At 41.2% G+C, this 19261-nt stretch overlaps 1 protein-coding gene across 8 annotated transcripts in view; it reads right to left on the bottom strand.

The window, feature by feature from the left end:
* FLI1 (Fli-1 proto-oncogene, ETS transcription factor) overlaps positions 1–19261 on the bottom strand; it is a 138209-nt gene that overhangs the window by 38493 nt on the left and 80455 nt on the right. For all 8 annotated transcript variants that reach the window (XM_034421947.3, XM_087875832.1, XM_087875833.1 and 5 more), the window contains 2 exons: positions 12678–12889; positions 3343–3500 (listed from right to left, as the gene is read on the bottom strand). In XM_034421947.3, coding sequence (XP_034277838.1) covers positions 3343–3500; positions 12678–12889 — 370 coding nt within the window. The remainder of the gene's footprint in view (positions 1–3342; positions 3501–12677; positions 12890–19261) is intronic.

Raw genomic sequence — 19261 nt, 5'->3', positions numbered from 1 at the left:
CTGATTGATTCATTGTCCCTGAAGCCCATTATTGTCCACCCGAGCAGTTGCTCTTCAGGATTGATTGATTGATTGATTTTATTTATTGGAATTTGTCAAACACAAATGAGAACAAGAATAAGAGAATAAAAATACAATGACAGGGATGATAGGCACATTAGTGCACTTATGCATGCCCCCTCTATCGACCACTTAAGTATGAAGTAAGGTCCACGGAAGTCAATTTGTGACTGAAACTGTGAAAACTGTGATTCTGGTAATCTTTTGAAATGAGCATACACAAAGTCATTTAGAGGTTAAGTAGAAGTCATAGGATCATCGTGGTGTCATTCAACAAAGGGCAACATTTAAATTGTGTCATTGGTACCATCCTAATAATGTTGTTGATTGTAAGAATTCATGAAACTTGTATGCTACCCACCCTCAATGATCTGGGAGATTCAGAACAATACAACAAATTACAATAATGTGAATAGAACTTAAAAATTTGAAGCCAGCATGATGAAGCAAGGAGTCTCACTCTCCTAAGTGAAGGACTGGGAGAAGAATCAAATCTTAAATGGCTCTTCTGAACAGTACCAGAATGAGGGCCATCTGGGTCTTGAGGAGACGCCCATTCCAGAGGGACACTGATGCAGAGAAGGCACACCAGTGGTGGGTTCCTCCCGGTTTGGTCCGGTTCGGCTGAGCCGGTAGCGGTGATGATATGACGTCACCGAACCGGTTCTCCCCCCGCCCTCCCACCCCCCACCCCCATGTTATTCTTACCTTTTATTTGGTCCCACCCCCAATCTATTGCTGCCTCCTGAGTCCCCCCTGTGACTTGGTGGGCGTGGCCAATTTTTTTTTTTTACTTTTAAAACCATTTTTTCTACAACCTCTTCAGCAAAGAGGTTGTAAAAAAAATGCTTTCAAAAGACTCTGACGATCCCAGCTGAGTTGCCTGATTGGCAGAGGCTTTTTTTCTTTTAAAAATCCGGAGGATCCCGGATCTATGCACCTTCCGCCGCACCCTCAAGACTTTCTTATTTCAACAGGCCGGCCTGGCTTAACTCCTCCCTTTTAACTTTTTAAATTGTAAATTTTAAATCTGTCTTAAGTATCGGGGGTGTTTTAATTTGTTCCGGGCCAAATTTATTTAATACGGTTTTATATTGTTCTTTTAAATTTTGTAATCTATGTGTTTTATTTTTCGGCTGTTCACCGCCCTGAGTCCTTCGGGAGTAGGGCGGTATATAAATTTAATAAAATAAAATAAAAATAAATAAAATAAATGCCTCTGACGATCAGGCAACTCAGCTTGGATCGTCAGAGGCTTTTAAAAGAAAAAAAGTCTCTGATGATCGCACGGCTCAGCTGGGCATGGGGAGGGGGCAGGGATTTTTGCTACCAGTTCTCTGAACCACCTGCCTCCATCGCTACCGGATTGGGCGATCCGGTTTGAACCGGGAGCATTTCACCTCTGCTCTGGATGCCTGAGAGGGGGCATTGTTTAATCAAAGAAACCTGAAGAAGGCCAACCTTGCAGGATCAAACTGGCCAAGCTAATATTATAGGAAACAATGGTCCCTCAAATAATCAGGTTCTGTGCCATGGATGATGTCATATCACGACTTCATCAACTGTTTCATATCTCAATGCTTCATGCTTCAAACAAGAACCGTTATCTCATTCCTGAAAGAGGATTTTCTAGTTTCGAGTGTTTCAAGCTTGAAACAGAGGATCTTAAAGTTGAAACAGAGGTGTTTTTATCTCAGAATGACTGAAAAAGATCCTTTTTGGACACAAGGAAATCATAAATCTGAAACGGGCAGTGTTGGCTTTGAAATGGTTCAGATTCAAATTTTTTTGCAAACCTCCTATTTTGCAGTAACAATGAATGTCATTCCTGTTGCTAGCTAAAAAGCAGATTCAAAAGTCATATACTTTTTATTACAATGCGATACTTTGTCAAAGCTGACTTATTTCAGAAGACGTCTTTAAAAGCATATAAATAAACGTTTATAAACATTTATATGGATATTATTTGCCGAGGTCTAGAAAAAAAGGTTCCTTAAATAACCTTTTGCCATTTTTTGCTTACTGGAAAATATTAGACAATATTTGCTCTCCCACACACATTGCGGATTTTTATATATTGAAAATAGAATATGTAGGGTTTTGTTAAAAAAATATTATCTAATATAACACCTCCCTAAGGGAGGTTTCTATCAGGTTTCATATATACATTTTTTTACAAAGTTATTTATCATTAATGTCTGCATTTTTATCTGTATCCTGTGCTATTTTTCTCATGGTTTTTATCAAAAATCCACAGCTCTGCTAAAAAAAGAAAGAGAGAGAGAGAGCCAGAGAGCAAGAACTAAATACAATATATTCTGCACTCCAACAGATTTGCCTCTTTTCTTCTTACAATTTATGATGTCTAATAATTCTTGCAGTTCTAATTTTACTTTCACTTACAGCTCAACACTCCTCAAAGATTTTTTTTTCCTTTCTCTAGTAGTAATTTCTATTCCTTGATCCAATTTTATACAGCCGTCGATCTCACACAAGGCGACTCTAGGGTGGCATACAACTTCACACAAACGGCGCACAATTACCACAACGTGAGATATAAGGGATTGTGCTCAACATGGGACCTTCAGCTGCAATTTGTTACCCACATTTACTTGATGGGTAAGTCCTGTCCGTACCTACTGAGATTTATTTCTGGCCAAGATCACAAGATTAGTAATTCATAGTAACGCCTGTCCCTCCTTGCTGTAGATGAGTCAGCTATCCGTTTCTGAAGACTCAACTCTTGATGATGTCCAAGAGTCAACTCTCCTCATTTATTTATTATAATGCAATTTATATGCCACCCTATCTCCAAGGACTCAGAGCGGCTCACAACGGTAAAGATGCACAGTTCCTCATTAAAAGACAATATAAAATTAAAATTCCAATTTAAAACAATTTAAAATTCATTAAGAAACCCCCCATCAGTCCAGGCTACGGAACAACAAGGTCTTCAAATCGCAGCGGAACGAGCGAAGGTCAAGGGCCATCCGGAGGTTCCAGAGTATGAGTGCGCCCACAGAGAAAGCTCTTCCCCTGGGGGTCGCCAGCCGACACTGTCTGGCCGACGGCACCCTGAGGAGGCCCTGTCTGTGGGAACACACCGGGCGATTGGGAATTGTTGCTGGCTGCAGGGAGTCTGACAAATATCCCGGACCTAGGCCATGAAGGGCTTTGTAGATTTTTTTTTTTTTTTTGTGGTAAGAATTCATACTGATTTCAAGACCAAATTTCTGCAAGGATGAAAATATTCAAAAGGATATTTTGAAGGTGGCCTCTTACCTGCTGGAACAATGACTCTTCTTTCATTGGTGGTCATGTTGGGAGGGGGAGGTCCGTTCTTCTCATCTATGTAGGTGCCGTAATTCAGAGGGTTGGATTCTGGACCAGCACCAACGAGTTTGTTGCATTTGCTAACACTGCAATCCACTGGAGATTCTCTGAAATAGGAATGCACAGAGTGGTCAATGCCTGGAATGCACTACCTGACTCTGTGGTTTCATCCTCAAACCCCCATAACTTTAACCTTAGACTGTCTACTGTTGACCTCACCCCATTCCTAAGAGGTCTGTAAGTACCAACGTGCCTACCGTCCCTGTCCTAATGTCCCCATTTATTTGTACCCATTTCCTGTATTCATAATCATGTTTATACTGTATCTGTTATCTGATACATGCTTGACAAAATAAATAAATAAATAAATAATAAAGTAAAGTAAAGTAAAGTAAAGTAAAGTAAAGTAAAGTAAAGTAAATAAAATAAATAAAATAAAATAAATAAATAAAATAAAATAAAATAAAATAAATAAAATAAATAAAATAAAATAATAAAATAAAATAAAATAAATAAAATAAAATAAAATAAAATAAAATAAAATAAAATAAAATAAAATAAAATAAAATAAAATAAATAAAATAAAATAAAATAAAATAAAATAAAATAAAATAAAAAATAAAATAAAATAAAATAAAATAAAATAAAATAGAAACACAGTTGCCATTAATCCATCTTTGCTTTTTGGTTTCTGGATCCTTTTGCCAACACTACAAGTTAAAGCCAAAGGAATGTATTCATTCATGATGGAAATAACAGGTAGTCCTTGACGTCCATTCATTTAGTGACCGTTCGAAGCCGCAGCAGCACGTGACTTATGACCGTTTTTCATACTTGTAACCATTGCAGAATCCTCATGGTCACATGATCAAAAATTCAGATGCTTGACAACTGACTCATATTTATGACGGGGTCATATGATCGTCTTTTGTCGACCTTCTGACAAGCAAAGTCAACGGAGAAGCCAGATTCTCTTAACAACCGTGTTACTAACTGAACAACTGCAGTGATACATTTAACAACTGTGGCACGAAGGGTTGTAAAATGGGGCAACCATTTGTCTTGCTTAGCAACATAAATTTTGGGTTCAATTGTGGTTATAAGTCAAGGAATACATGTATAGAAATCATAGTTCTGTGTATCTGTACCAGGGTTAGAAAATGTAGTGGTATCAACAGTGGGTATGGTATTTATAATAATATATTTAAAGCCCTTAGTGGATGATTACTCAAGTCCATAAATATCTTCCACTACATTACTCATTACATTACGTTGAAGGGATGCAGTGCCTCAGTGGCTAAGACGCTGAGCTTGTCGATCGAAAGGTCGGCAGTTCAGCAGTTTGAATCCCTAATGCCACGTAACGGGGTGAGCTCCTGTTCCTTGTCTCAGCTTCTGCCAACCTAGCAGTTCGAAAGCATGTAAAAAATGGAAGTAGAAAAATAGGGACCGCCTTTGGTGGGAAGGTAACAGCGTTCCGTGCACCTTTGGCGTTGAGTCATGCCAGTCACATGACCACAGAGACGTCTTCGGACAGCGCTGGCTCTTCGGCTTTAAAACGGAGATGAGCACTGCCCCCTAGAGTCAGGAACGACTAACACATATGTGCGAGGGGAACCTTTACCTTTACCTTTACCTTACATTACTGAACTCACATGCTAAAGTTAGTAAGGGAAGTCCTGTTTATGGTTTCACCTCTGGACCTGAAGATTAAGCTGCTCCAAAACTCAGTTCTCTTCATGGACTCACAAGGGCTTAACAGTGAGTTCTCCTAAGACCTAGAACCTCATCATCTGGAGCCCATCTCTTCCCGAGATCTAGCTGATTTAGACAGACCTGTGTCTGATCCAATACAGGCATTATTATACATTGTATACTTTATGCACCAGAAGAAGTCGAGATGGCCTTTCATTTTATTTGAGAGATTCTGGCCATCAGTGTTCAAAAACATAGGGGAGAGGATTGCAAGATCCCAAGGGGTCAGCAATGTCTCTCTACTAAGTCACATGGTTACTCCATCTTAATGTCCACCTGTCAGGTCAGTAAAAGAGCAGTAGGGATAAACATCCCAACTAGGCACAGAAGAAACTTAAACTCACAAATGAAGTTTTATATATATCAGCCAGCTCAAGTGATGAGTTCCATACCCATGATTACTGGTAGACATATCTAGATCCTATTGCTATGTTTCATCTATGACATTTTCTTTGAATTCATGAGCCATGTTACCTGACCCAACCAACAGCCACAAGAAAAACAAGCTTTGAAAGAATCCAGTCCATTCAGTAAACAGAGTAAAAATCCAACAGAGAACTTTAAATTTTGTTTGCTAAGGCACAGAGGCAGAATTATTCTAGCATAGTTATCATGGCTGGGAGATAAACTTTCTGTTGAGATATTCAGAGGCAGACGGTAATTTTTTCCTCATGTCTTTTTGGGGCGAAGGACTGCTTGGAAATGGAAATAAGATGTATAACTTACACATGTTAGAACTTAAGGTTGTACGATTTCGCCTACTGTTTTTCCAGGCATGGAACCAAAGGCGGTCTTTAGAGAGGCAAATTGCTGATCGTTTTAATGTCCCCGTGGCAGGCAGAAAAAGTTTTAAGCAACAGCAGGAATGAAGAGAGAGAAAAAGGGAGAGAGAAAGAGAAAGAAAGAAAGATTGAAAAAGATTGAGAAAGAGAGGAAGGAAGGAAGGAAGGAAGGAAGGAAGGAAGGAAGGAAGGAAGGAAAGAAAGAAAGAAAGGTGGGAAGGGGAAAGAAAAAAGAAAAGAGGGAAAGAGGGAAGGAAGGAAGGAAAGAAGGAAGGAAGGAAAGAAAGAAAGAAAGAGAAAGAAAGAAAGAGAAAGAAAGAGAGAGAAAGAGAGAGAGAGAGAGAAAGGAGAATTAATTTCTCACGGGTCACAGACATTCTTTGTGTCAGGGTTAAAAACTATAATGTCTGGCACTCTGCAGTTTCATCTAAAGGATTATAGTCTTCTTCAAAGCACGATTTGATGGCCAACAGGCCAACATGGAGAGACAAGACAGAATGACATTAACAGTGACCAGGGTGGTAGATTTATCAATTTAACCTTACCTGGGTCTAAGTCAAACTTTGACAACTTGGTGCTTTCCAGAAATATTAAGATTTTTATGTGGGCTTGATGGCAGAGATTTGGAATAGTTTTGTGCATTTCTGCAGTGAGCAAAAGGTTGGATCAGATGACCTATGAAGTCCCTTCTAACATGAATCCGAGAATCCCTAGCCAATTTAACCTTGGAAATATTGCCTGGGAATTCTGGAAGCTACAATCAACAGTATGTCTGGAGTAGTGGTGGGTTTCAAAATTTTTTACTACCGGCTCTGTGGGTGTGGCTTGGTAGGCGTGGCATGGCTTGGTGGGCATGGCTTGGTGGGCATGGCAGGGGAAGGTTACTGCAAAATCTTCATTTCCTCCCGATCAGCTGGGACTTGGGAGGCAGAGAATAGATGGGACGGGGCCAGTCAGAATTTTTATTACCGGTTCTCTGAACTACTCAAAATTTCAGCTACCGGTTCTCCAGAACTGGTCAGAACCTGCTGAAACCCACCTCTGGTCTGGAGACTGCTAAGTAGGTAAAACCAGGTCTAGAAGGTTCCTGATTCTACAGACACTCTGGCATAGATAAGAGCCACTATAGTTCATTGGACTGCCTATTGGAGTATAGAGGCTCAACTACTGACATTGGACTGGTGACACTCAGATTCAGGTCCCAACAACCATTGAACCTTATTGGTGATTTGAAGCAAGTCACTATTCCAGCCCAATTTAACTTCATAAGGTTGCTGTTACTAGGGTAAAATGAAGTTTTTCCTGACAGTTAGAACAATTAATAAGTGGAACAACTTGCCTGCAGAAGTTGTGAATGCTCCAATACTGGAAATTTTTAAGAAGATGTTGGATAACCATTTGTCTGAAGTAGTGTAGGGTTTCCTGCCTAGGCAGGGGGTTTGACTAAAGGACCTCCAAGGTCCCTTCCAACTCTGTTATTCTATTCTATTCTATTCTATTCTATTCTATTCTATTCTATTCTATTCTATTCTATTCTATTCTATTCTATTCTATTCTATTCTATTCTATTATCAATCTGAACTTCCAAAGGACAGCTAGGATGTACTGTATTAGGAGGTCTGACAGAAATCGGACCTTGATTTGAAAATTTATCCTCACCCATGGAGGCAATCCAAACTAAATCTAATGAAAGATAAAAGCTCATCACAGAACTGAGAGATGCATGGATCAAGAAGCATGTCCATTCATAAAATGTACCCATACCCATCCATGACTCTGATGCATTTCTATTTCAAATACAGTCATTTTTACCAAAATGTCCATCTACATTTTCTTGGGTGACAATGAGGCAGAAGCGACCATGTTAGCTACACTGGATGGGTTACGTGACAACGAGGCCTACTGGGCTGGGGCACAAGGTTAGAGAAGCATGCCTACCTACTCATCGGTCAGTTGAAGACTGCTTTGTGGGTAGACATGAAATACAGGAGTGGCCAAAATTGTGGAAACCTTTTGGGAAAAGTGCATTTTTGAGGTTTGATGGCTGATAACACCATTTTTTTTGGGGAGTTTCAAGATAATCCTATTCCACTGCTGGAATGGCCTGGGAATAGCCCAGACCTTACTTAACCCAATTGAAAATCTATGGAGCCGCCTAAAGAAACTTGTTAATCAGAAGCGACCCAGCAATAAAACCCAGTTAATAGAAGCAATCCTTCAATCTTGGTTTCACTTTAGAACAGCCGTGGAACTAAAAGACTTGGTTCACTCCATGGGAAGATGTTGTAAGGCTGTAGTTCATGCTAAAGGTTACCCAACTAAATATTCACTGATCTCATTTTTTCTATGGTGATAATTGTTGTACATCTCATTTTTGCTACGTGTTTCACTTTTCTTCTTTATATTGCAACTGCTATTCTAATAGCAAATCCTTCATAAGTTATTGCATTACATTCTTTTTTAAATTATCTTTTCATTGATATATACTTTTATGGTACTACTCCCAGAAAAAGTGGTGTTATTAGCTAGTTTTAGAAAATACACTTTTCCCAAAAGGTTTCCACAATTTTGGCCACTACTGTAATTTGGAGAAAAGATCTCAGGTCAGCCAAAATTCAAGATGGGAATGTCTTTGCAGGTAACATTTAGAAGCCATGTAGAACAGGGGTCTCCAAACTTGGCAATTTTAAGACTTGACTTTGTGGTTGGGTGGGGAATTCTGGGAGTTGAAATTCACAAGTCTTAAAGTTGCCAACTTTAGAGACGCCTGATGTAGGCAATCAAGAGGTAAGCATATATTATTATCCCAGTAAATCCCCCATCTCCCACCCAAAAGAAAGCAAGATAAAGGGAAGGCATTCCACAGATGATAACAAGTTAAGGCCATTTGATATATCACATGTAAAAAAAAATGCCTCTGATATCAGTATGTTCTATGCACTCAGGCACAATCACAGTTTATGTTTTACGGGCCATTCTTAAAATGTCTGCATCAATAAACACAACATATAAAAGACCCTGGTTTTTTGAATAAAGATTGCTCCTCCACCAGCATTAAAACTCAGTGTATCTCAAGAAAGCGGAAAGAATATTTGAGAGCTCATTAACCAATTAAAAACTAGGTACCAAATAAAATTAATACCATGCAAGCGTTACAAAGTTGGATGATGAGTTACCATGTTAATTCTAACTCTCAGCATTTCTATATTTTGTATTTTGAAATGGAATTAATTGGCATTCAAGGAGACTAGAATAAGAATAGAATAACAGAGTTGGAAGGGACTTTGGAGGTCTTCTAGTCCAACCCCCTGCTTAGGCAGGAAACCCTACATCACTTCAAACAAATCTAGGTGTCCTCCTTGATCCTCGGCTGTCCCTGGTGGATCATCTGACGGCCGTGACAAGGGGGGCTTTTGCACAGGTTCGCCTAGTGCGCCAGTTGCGCCCTTTCCTAGACAGGGATGCCCTTCGTACAGTCACTCACGCTCTCATCATTTCTCAGCTGGATTACTGCAATGTCCTCTACCTGGGGCTGCCCTTGGGATGCACCTAGAGGCTTCAACTGGTCCAGAATGCGGCTGCGCGGGTTGTTACAGGAGCCTCCCGTTACTCCTGTGTAACACCTCTCCTGCACAAGCTGCACTGGTTACCGGTGGCCCTTCGGATCTGCTTCAAGGTGCTGGTCTTGACCTATAAAGCCCTACATGGTATGGGCCTGGGGTACTTGCAGGACCAACTCCTACCGGCCTCCCACCGCTCAGTGCGGTCACATAGGACTGCCCTCCTCCAGGTGCCATCGGCCAGACAATGTTGGCTGGTGGCCCCCAGGATGTGGGCGTTCTTGGTGGCCACACCAACCCTCTGGAATGAATTACCCACCGGGCTTCGGACGGCCCCCGACCTCCACACTTTCCACGCCGAACTGAAGACATGGCTTTTTCAGCAAATTCCCTGATCTGTTATGAGATTTTAGTTGTTGGGGTTTTTACATTTGGATGTTTTTAGTTTTATTTATTGTTATATGTTTTTTATTCTGTGAGCCGCCCTGAGTCCTACGGGAGAAGGGCGGCATAGAAATCTAAGAAATAAAATAAATAAATAAATAAATAAAATGGTTATCCAACATCTTCTTAAAAACTTCCAGTGTTGGAGCATTTACTACTTCTGGAGGCAAGTTGTTCCACTGATTAATTGTTCTCACTGTCAGGAAATTTCTCCTTAGTTCTAGGTTGCTTCACTAGTTTCCACCCATTGCTTCTTCTCCTGCCCTCTGCTGCTTTGGAGAATAGCTTGACTGCCTCTTCTTTGTGGCAGCCCTGAGATATTGGAACACTGCTATCATGTCTTCCCTAGTCCTTCTTTTCATTAAACTAGACATACCCAGTTCCTGCAACTGTTCTTCATATGTTTTAGCCTCCAGTCCCCTAATCACCTTCGTTGCTCTTCCCTGCACTCTTTCTAGAGTCTCCACATCTTTTGTACATCATGGTGACCAAAACTGAATGCAATATTCCAAGTGTGGCCTTACCAAGGAAGGGAAGAGGATATTGTTATCCTTATTGTTCTTATTCTTATTACCTAAGCAATCTATTTTGCACCTCTTCTCTAGTTCATTTTGCACACGGGCTTTTCCCCAGAATCTTGAATGAAGCATTGGGGGGTGGGGTGGAGGAGAAGCAGCTCATGAGGTTAATGGAAAACGTAGAAAAAAGAGGATGAGTGTTTTCTGGAGGCTTCCCCAGCTGGCTTGCAGATGTAGGGGGCCCAAGGGGCCAATATCACCCCCATATATGCACATATGCATCCTATTTATTTATTCAGTTTGTTCTAAATCAGGTTCACTGCTCTTTGGGGGGGAAAAAGGAGTGAACAAAGAGCCTGCATAATACAGACTTATGCTTTGGAAAGTGTTGGCCAAGTGTCCAGTCTTTCCTGTGGCCCAAGCTAAAATGACCAAGGAAATCTGTGCAGCGCAAAATAGCCAATAGGAGAGGGACAGAGTGCCGTACTGCAAGCTACTTCTGCTGATCACCGGTTGCCAGCAGTTTGGCAGTTCGAATCTCACCAGGCTCAAGGTTGACTCAGCCTTCCATCCTTCCAAGGTGGGTAAAATGAGGAACCAGATTGTTGTGGGCAAGAGGCTGACTCTGTAAACCGTTTAGAGGAGGCTGTAAAGCACTGTGAAGCGGTATATAAGTCTAAGTGCTATTGCTATCTTAAATTAATTTGCTGTCATTAATTTCTACATTAGAACCATCACTGCAAACTCTTTGATCTCAATCTCAGTCCTTCCATCTTCATGTTCAATCTCCAAAGTCCAATCTTTAAACTCATCAATGAAGCACTTGTCCCAGTTGTCTTGAGGACATCTTTGGGAAACAATAACGGCAGTAATAATCCAATCCAGACCTACATTCACAAATATTTATCTGCTTCTCCCTAGGAGGGTAATAATTTTAAACTGGTTTCGCTTGCCCAGAATTACATATTGTCCCCATAATGTACCAGCTATTTCCTTCTGAGCTGCCTGTGGGCACTGCTTCTTAATTTGCTCATATTAGGCAGAGATACAACTTAATCGGGAATGGAATAGAAATAGAAATACCATGTTTCTCCAAAAATAAGACCATGTCTTATATTTTTTGAACCCCGAAATAAGCGCTTGGCCTTTTCGGGGAGATATTATTATTTTGGGGCATGTGGAGCAAGACGGGGCTCCTCTTGCCATCTTACCTGATTTCCAGCTCTGTCTCCCAAACCCTAACCAGAGGAAATATTGGGGACTGGCTGTGCACATGTTTAAATATTTTCAGGGAGGGCTTATTTTTGGGGAGTGCTTATTTTTTTGGGGGGGGTCATTTTATGGCATGTGCTCAAAAGTCCAATTGGGCTTATTATCAGGGGACGTCTTATTTTCAGGAAAACAGGGGTAATAGAAATAATAGAAATAATAGAAATAATATAAATAGAAATGAATGGAATGGAATGGAATGGAATGGAATGGATGAGACGAGACGAGACGAGACGAGACGAGACGAGACGAGAACAGAACAGAACAGAACAGAACAGAACAGAACAGAACAGAGCAAGAGTTTGAAGGGACCCTGGAGATCTTCTAGTCCAACCCCCTGCTCCTGTGACATCCTGACTAGGGATGTCACCGAAGATTAAAGAGCAAGGAATGAATGTGTGCATGGCTGCAAAAGAAGGCGAAGTCAGGATTCTGGTATAATTATTGGATCATGGGCTAAAAGTGTCATTAAAGAGCAAATGCATGTTTTGATTCGAATCTGGCTTAAGAAAACCTATGCAATACATACTGATATGACTTATTGTTGATTCGCCAGTAAACTACAAGAGGAAATTGCTTTCCTATCATTTCTCTTGGTAGTGATTTTATGAATGGATTTGTTTGTGCATTTGTGTGCATGTATAAGAGAAACACATAGTGTCTCTATATGAAAAGCTAATGAATGGAAGAGAGCCCAGATACATAATATGTAATGTACCCCATTCTCATCATTCTTCCTGAGATCCAAGCTTCCCTGTGTCATCAAACTGTATATAACCACTTAACTATTACGTCTAATTACATCTGAGATACAAAATTCTTATTCCCTCTAGATGGCAGCAAAGTTACAACTATCTGTATATCTTTGCTGCCCTCTGGTGGCTGATTGGATATTTGTAGCCCTGATAAGATAGCCCACTTTATTGTGCTGCAGATAGGCACTTGTCCATCCTTACCTGGATCCATTCACATGATCGTATTCTCTCTTAACATTGACACGGACTGGCTGATTGATCCACTCTTGCTGGGGAGGTAAAGGGTTGATCTTATGTGGCTGACCGTAATCCGGGTTCCCTGAGGCTGTCATGTCTGCTTTGGAAAGGTGAGCACCAGCTCCGTAGGTAGAATCAAAGAGTGATTGATCTTCACTCACCACTGAGAGGGCCTCCTAGATATCAACAGGAGAAACAGAAATTAAAGCAGATGTTATACCTAGGGTAGAAGCTCAGCTTGCATCTCCTTCTCACAGCTGGCAAAGAGATACCCGGAAAGGCTTGATCTGAAACTGGCATTCACCCCAGAGTTGCAAATTGAACCAGAAACCTTTTGTGCTTCCACCCAACCACTGAACCAAATTTATGGGTTCTTTGCTTTAATCTGAGCAAGCTGCAAGAACCTAGAATAGAAGAGTTGCATGCTGTATCTGTGGAGAAGAGCACCTCCCTTTGTTTTGGGTAATCTGCCAGATTCAGAAGAACTAAGCCATCCTTCTCCAGACGGTTGCTTTATGGATATACGCTGAATGTAACTCCCTGAATTTGGAGCTGACAAGATTTTCATGATGGATGGGGGAAAATAACCGAGTTGGACTGAGCTAAATGTTCTGCTACATGGAAAAAGTAACCATGTGGATGCAGCTTTCCCCATCAGTCATTTGGAGTGCTATTTCATTCAGCACCACCCATCTGCTGGAGCCTATGGCCAGGACAACTTGGAAATATATATAATGCGAAAGTCAGCTCCAGTGTGCTCTTTTACACAGGATGACCAATATTTCAATCCTGGCATCCGCATGTTAAATAATGACAGCTATGGACAAATATGGAGAATGCCTGAAACCCTGGAAAGCTAGCCATGAAGGAGAAGGGTTGACCACATTCAACAAACATGTGTCATATATAGAAGAAATATTTGTGTTGATCCCTTTTGATAGTACCTCTACAAATATAGAGGTACTATAATATAGTTCCTAGGATGGTATGGTAGGGTATGGTATGGTATGGTATGGTAGGGTAGGGTAGGGTAGGGTAGGGTAGGGTAGGGTATGGTTTGATAGGGTAGGGTAGAGTATGGTTGGGTAGGGTAGGGTAGGGTATGGTTGGGTAGGGTAGGGTAGGGTATGGTTGGGTAGGGTAGGATAGGGTATGGTTGGGTAGGGTATGGTATGGTAGGGTAGGGTAGGGTATGGTTTGTAAGGTAGGGTAGGGTATGGTTTGTAGGGTAGGGTATGGTATGGTATGGTATGGTATGGTAGCGTAGGGTAGGATAGGGTAGGATATGGTAGGGTACGGTACGGTAGGGTATGGTTTGGTAGGGTAGGGTAGGGTAGAATAGGGTAGGGTACAGTACGGTATGGTAGAGTAAGGTAGGGTATGGTTTGGTACGGTAGGATAGGGTAGGGTAGGGTAGGGTAGGGTGGTACTATAATATAGTTCCTAAGCATAATCAAAGCATGACTACCATCCAACAGAACAATGGGACACTGCTCTGCTACACTATATAATTGTTGGTCTTTGTCCAGCGGTCTAGACTAGACCTGAGACAGATGCCTTGTTTTTTTTAATATCTTACATGATGTTGTCCTTGGTAGTAGGCCAGTTTTAGCTTTCCTCATTTTTATGCTACATTCCTGGCATATCGCTCTGGGCTCTGTCGGTGGCTGAGCCAAGAGAACCCAACCAAGTTTCTGTGCCTGCCAACACAGTTCAGTCCTAGGTCTCTCGAGGCAAATCCGCGAAACAGAAGACTGACTTTTCTACAGGGGTGACTGGCGAAAGGAAGGCTGGGCGTAGGGAAGAAAAACACCTTCAGAAGTAACAAAGGTATGGAAAGAATTCCTACAGAAAACAATTCATAAACCTGTTGCAGGCCAAAACGTAAAGCAAGGCTTTCATGGCAAGAGTCCAAGGGGCGAGAGCTTTGCCAGATAATTGAAGGTTGAGACCTGAAGCGTTGCAAGGAAAATTCATAACATAGGCATTCTTCTGCCTTACAACCTTCCTCAGACTAATCTTCACTTGGAAGGTCAGGATTTAGTAATATTATGCCCCTGTCCTCATTTTCAGGGTGCTTTAAAGTTTTTCCAAATCTCTTTGCATGTGTTTTTAATCTCATTTTGGATTGTAAACTAAGGATGCTGTTGTTATTGTTTGATTCACAATCTCTGCATCGCTCTTGTAGCTTCTTTGGCTGCTTATGTTTAGCTGTCCAAAACTCCATCATGAGAAATGCTTGCTCAGGAGGTCTTCTTTGGGACTTAACTGAGGTGTGGAAAGTCATGGCGACTGTCCTTATTAAGAGATAATTCTACAAAAAAAATTTTTTTTTAAAAAAATAGGACAGGCGTATACCCATCAGACACCTCATATGTACTAACTGTACACTAATAAATCATATCATAGTAGGTATCTATGAGCCATGAGCCACTGTGGCACAGTGGTTAGAGTGCAGTACTGCAGACTACTTCTGCTGCCTGCCAGCTGCCTGCAATTTGGCAGTTTGAATCTCACCAGGCTCAAGGTTGACTCAGCCTTCCATCCTTCCGAGGTGAGTAAAAATGAGGACCTAGATTGTTGGGGGCAATAAGATGACTCTGTAAAACCGCTTAGAGAGGGCTATGAAAGCACTGTGAAGTGGCATATACGTCTAAATGCTATTGTTATCTATGTAGGTCAGGATTCAATTGTTGGGTTCTTGATATTCTCTGAGCTTGATTCTTTTCCTTCGGGTAACTTCATCAGCGCAGTGATGCAGGAAGCTAATCAAACTCAGAGAACACCAAGAACTCAACTGATAAGCCATATTAGGGATTGATGCAATGTGCCAGTTATTTCAATTTTTAGTCCACGATGATGGAAGATACAGTCTGCAGACTTTCACTTGTGATCTTCAAGTTTTGATCTATATCTCGAGAAAGGAGACACGAGAACACAAGCCTGAGACTCACTGTGGCTTATTCGTATTAAATTGTAGCATAAGTTTATAGTTCATCCAGCTGATTTTTATCACAGCCATGCTGCATATTCCAGTAAATTCATCACATTATTTTGTGACAGGCACGAAAGACATTGACAATCACTCACATGAAAGCAATGAAATCGGGGAATGAATATCAGGAGTTCTTAATTAACTTCCTTTTCCCTCTATTTCAACAGTCATGCAAAAGATAACAAGAGTTATCTGCTAAAGCCAGAGATGGGTGGAGTGGGGACTTATCTAGAGAAAGGAAGAGAGCAGTTCAAGAGAAAGTGATAGCTGCTGCTTTGTTTTATGATGGACTTGGTCATTTATTTCATTATTTACAAATTGTAGCAATAAACATCCTTCTCAATTCATAACTTCTTCCACTGCGGCACTTAAAAACAATAACGACATACTTAAAATCTGGAAATGGGCAACTGTTTAATTTACATCATTTCCTCATTAATATAGCATTTGGCAGGCCTCGGCATATAGTCATTCCTGCCACATGACTACAGAAGCATCTTTGGACAATGCTGGCTCACTCAGCTAAGAAACAGAGATGAGCACTGCCCCCTAGAGTCAGACACAACTGGAGAAGAGTGGGTTGGTTGGTGTCTTACTATAATGTCTTTCTAGCAGTGTCTCATCTCAATAGGAAAAAACTAAGATATATCCTGTAGGCTCTTCTCAATGTCAGAGAAAACTTCACTTGCTACACCCTTGCCAATTGGCAAGAGTGATTTAAGGAGATCCTTTACCTGAGATAGGATAATTATCTACCAGTTACCAATTCATTCATCCATCCATCCATCCATCCATCCATCCATCCATCCATCCATACATCCATCCAGTCATCCATCCATCCATCAATCCATCCATCCATCCAATCATCCATTCATCCATCCATCCATCCAATCATCCATCCAATCATCCATCCATCCATCCATCCATCCTTCTGTCCATCCATCTGTCCATCTGTCCATCCATCCATCCGTCCATCCATCCATCCAGTCATCCATCTGTCCATTCATCCATCCATCCATCCATCCATCCATCCATCCATCCATCCATCCAATCATCCATTCATCCATCCATCCATCCAATCATCCATCCAATCATCCATCCATCCATCCATCCTTCTGTCCATCCATCTGTCTGTCTGTCCATCCGTCCATCCGTCCATCCATCCATCCAGTCATCCATCTGTCCATCCATCCATCCATCCATCCATCCATCCATCCATCCATCCATCCAATCATCCATCCATCCATCCATCCATCCATCCATCCATCCATCCATCTATCCAAGATAGCCCTTGTCTTTCACTTGCTTTTGTGCAGGGCCCACAGGTAGAGCAACCTGATGAAGAAAGGTCTTGTCTAGAGGTGAGGAGCTTCTAGTCCCCACTGGGGCTTGGAGCAATAATAGAAATATGTCCTTTCTCCACTGGTGGCAATATAACCAATCACCATTCCACTAGCAAATTGGTTTGAAACTATACATTGGTCTGCTACCTGAAGTGACTGCTTCATGATCTCCAATGAAAAGGTTGGCTAATGACACAGAAATAGACACAGAAATAGGTCTGGTGAAAAATCCTACTCATGTCAGAGTAGACCATACAACTTATGATCCATCAAACCAAACAGAGTACAATTAGACTACATCAGCCACACGTGAAGGCTTATTAGAAGCTGGATAAACTCTTGGTGTATCATGACTGAAAACACAATAGTTGGACTGACCATCTGGTAAACCACAATCCATAGTTCATGGGCTGGGGTCAAGAGGTAGGCAAACCTGGATCTAGAATGTTCATGCAGACCTTACTACATTTAAACAAGACTCACACTCAGATCCTGCTTAATTTTTGAATCCCATTCCTATCTTATTTATGTCTATAATAAAAAAAATATATAAAAAAGACCTTGGAGTACTCATCTCAAATGATCTAAGTGCCAGAGCACACTGTAACAGCATTGCTAAAAAAGCACTAAGAGTTGTTAACCTAATCTTGCATAGCTTCTTCTCTGGTAATATTGAACTGCAAACTAGGGCATAGAAAACTTTTGCCAAACCAATTCTTGAATACAGCTCATCTGTCTGGAACCTGCACTGCATATCGAACATTAATACAATCAAACGAGTCCAGAGATATTTCACAAGAAGAGTCCTCCACTCCTCTGCTTGCAACAAAATACCTTATGCCCACCAGATTTGAAATTTTGGTCTTAGACAACTTAGAACTATGCCGTCTTAGGTCTGATTTAAGCGTAGTACATAAAATCATCTGCCACAATGTCCTGCCTGTCAATGACTACTTCAGCTTCAACCAAAACAATACATGAGCACACAATAGATACAAACTCAAGGTAAACCACTCCAAACTTGATTGCAGAAAATACGACTTCAGCAACAGAGTGGTCAATGCCTGGAAAGCACTACCTGACTCTGTAGTTTCTTCCCCAAACCCAGGGGTGAAATCTAGCAGGTTCTAACAGGTTCTGGAGAACCAGTAGCTGAAATTTTGAGTAGTTTGGAGAACCGGCAAATACCACCTCTGGCTGGCCCCAGAGTGGGGTGAGAATGGAGATTTTGCAATATCCTTCTTCCAGGAGTGGGGAGGGAATGGGGATTTTGCAGTATCCTTCCCCTGGAGTGGGGTGGGAATGAAGATTTTGCAGTATCCTTCCCCTGCCACACCCACCAAGCCACACCACACCCAAACCACACCTACAGAACCGGTAGTAAAAAAATTTGGATTTCACCACTGCCCATACCCCCAAAACTTTAACCTTAGACTGTCTACAGTTGACCTCACCCCATTCCTAAGAGGTCTTTAAGGGGCGTGTATAAGCACACCAGCGTGCCTACCATCCCTGCCCTTTGTTTCCTTTTATTCATATCCATTTTATGTATTCATAATTATGTTTACACTTGTATCTGTTATCAAATACATGCTTGATGAAATAAAAAATAAAAAAATAAATAATAATAATGTCATTTTTCTACCACCTAACAATTCCATGAGAACCAGTCTGACATAGTGATTAAGACATCAGGTTAGGAGACTGTGAGTTTGAGTCCCACCTTAGACACAAAGCCAGTTGGGTGACATTCTCTCCCAGTCCTAGAAGGAGACAATGGACAGGACTCTTCTGGATAAATCTCTTCTAGACAAATGTTTGGACAAATTGACAAATATCTTCTGGAAAAAAACCTCACCAAGAAAACCATAGGGACTTGTCCAGGCCATCTCTGAGACTCAGACACAATTGAATTCTTTTTTCCCCCGTACTTCTAGACCTGTCCTTGAGGACCTGACCTGATCTTGAGAAAGAAGGAAGAGCTGAACAAGCAGTCCTACATGGTTCAAAGAAGTAACAACAACAGACACAATAAGGACTCTTCCAGGCTCTGTTCTTAGTCTGGAGCAAAACTGTGTCCCAGCCAGCTGATTTGGCAGCCAGGCTAAACTTATAATGCTAATCACAACAAGCACCATCTGGACCTGGTAGATTGATCTGAGCTGGCAAATCAGTTCAAGATTTTGAACTCGCCTCTTTTATAAAATATG

This window comes from Pantherophis guttatus, chromosome 9 (genome assembly GCF_059756535.1).
Source record: "Pantherophis guttatus breed Tessera chromosome 9, ASM5975653v1, whole genome shotgun sequence".
Taxonomy (NCBI): Eukaryota; Metazoa; Chordata; class Lepidosauria; order Squamata; family Colubridae; genus Pantherophis; species Pantherophis guttatus.
This window is presented reverse-complemented; position numbering and strand designations above follow the sequence as displayed.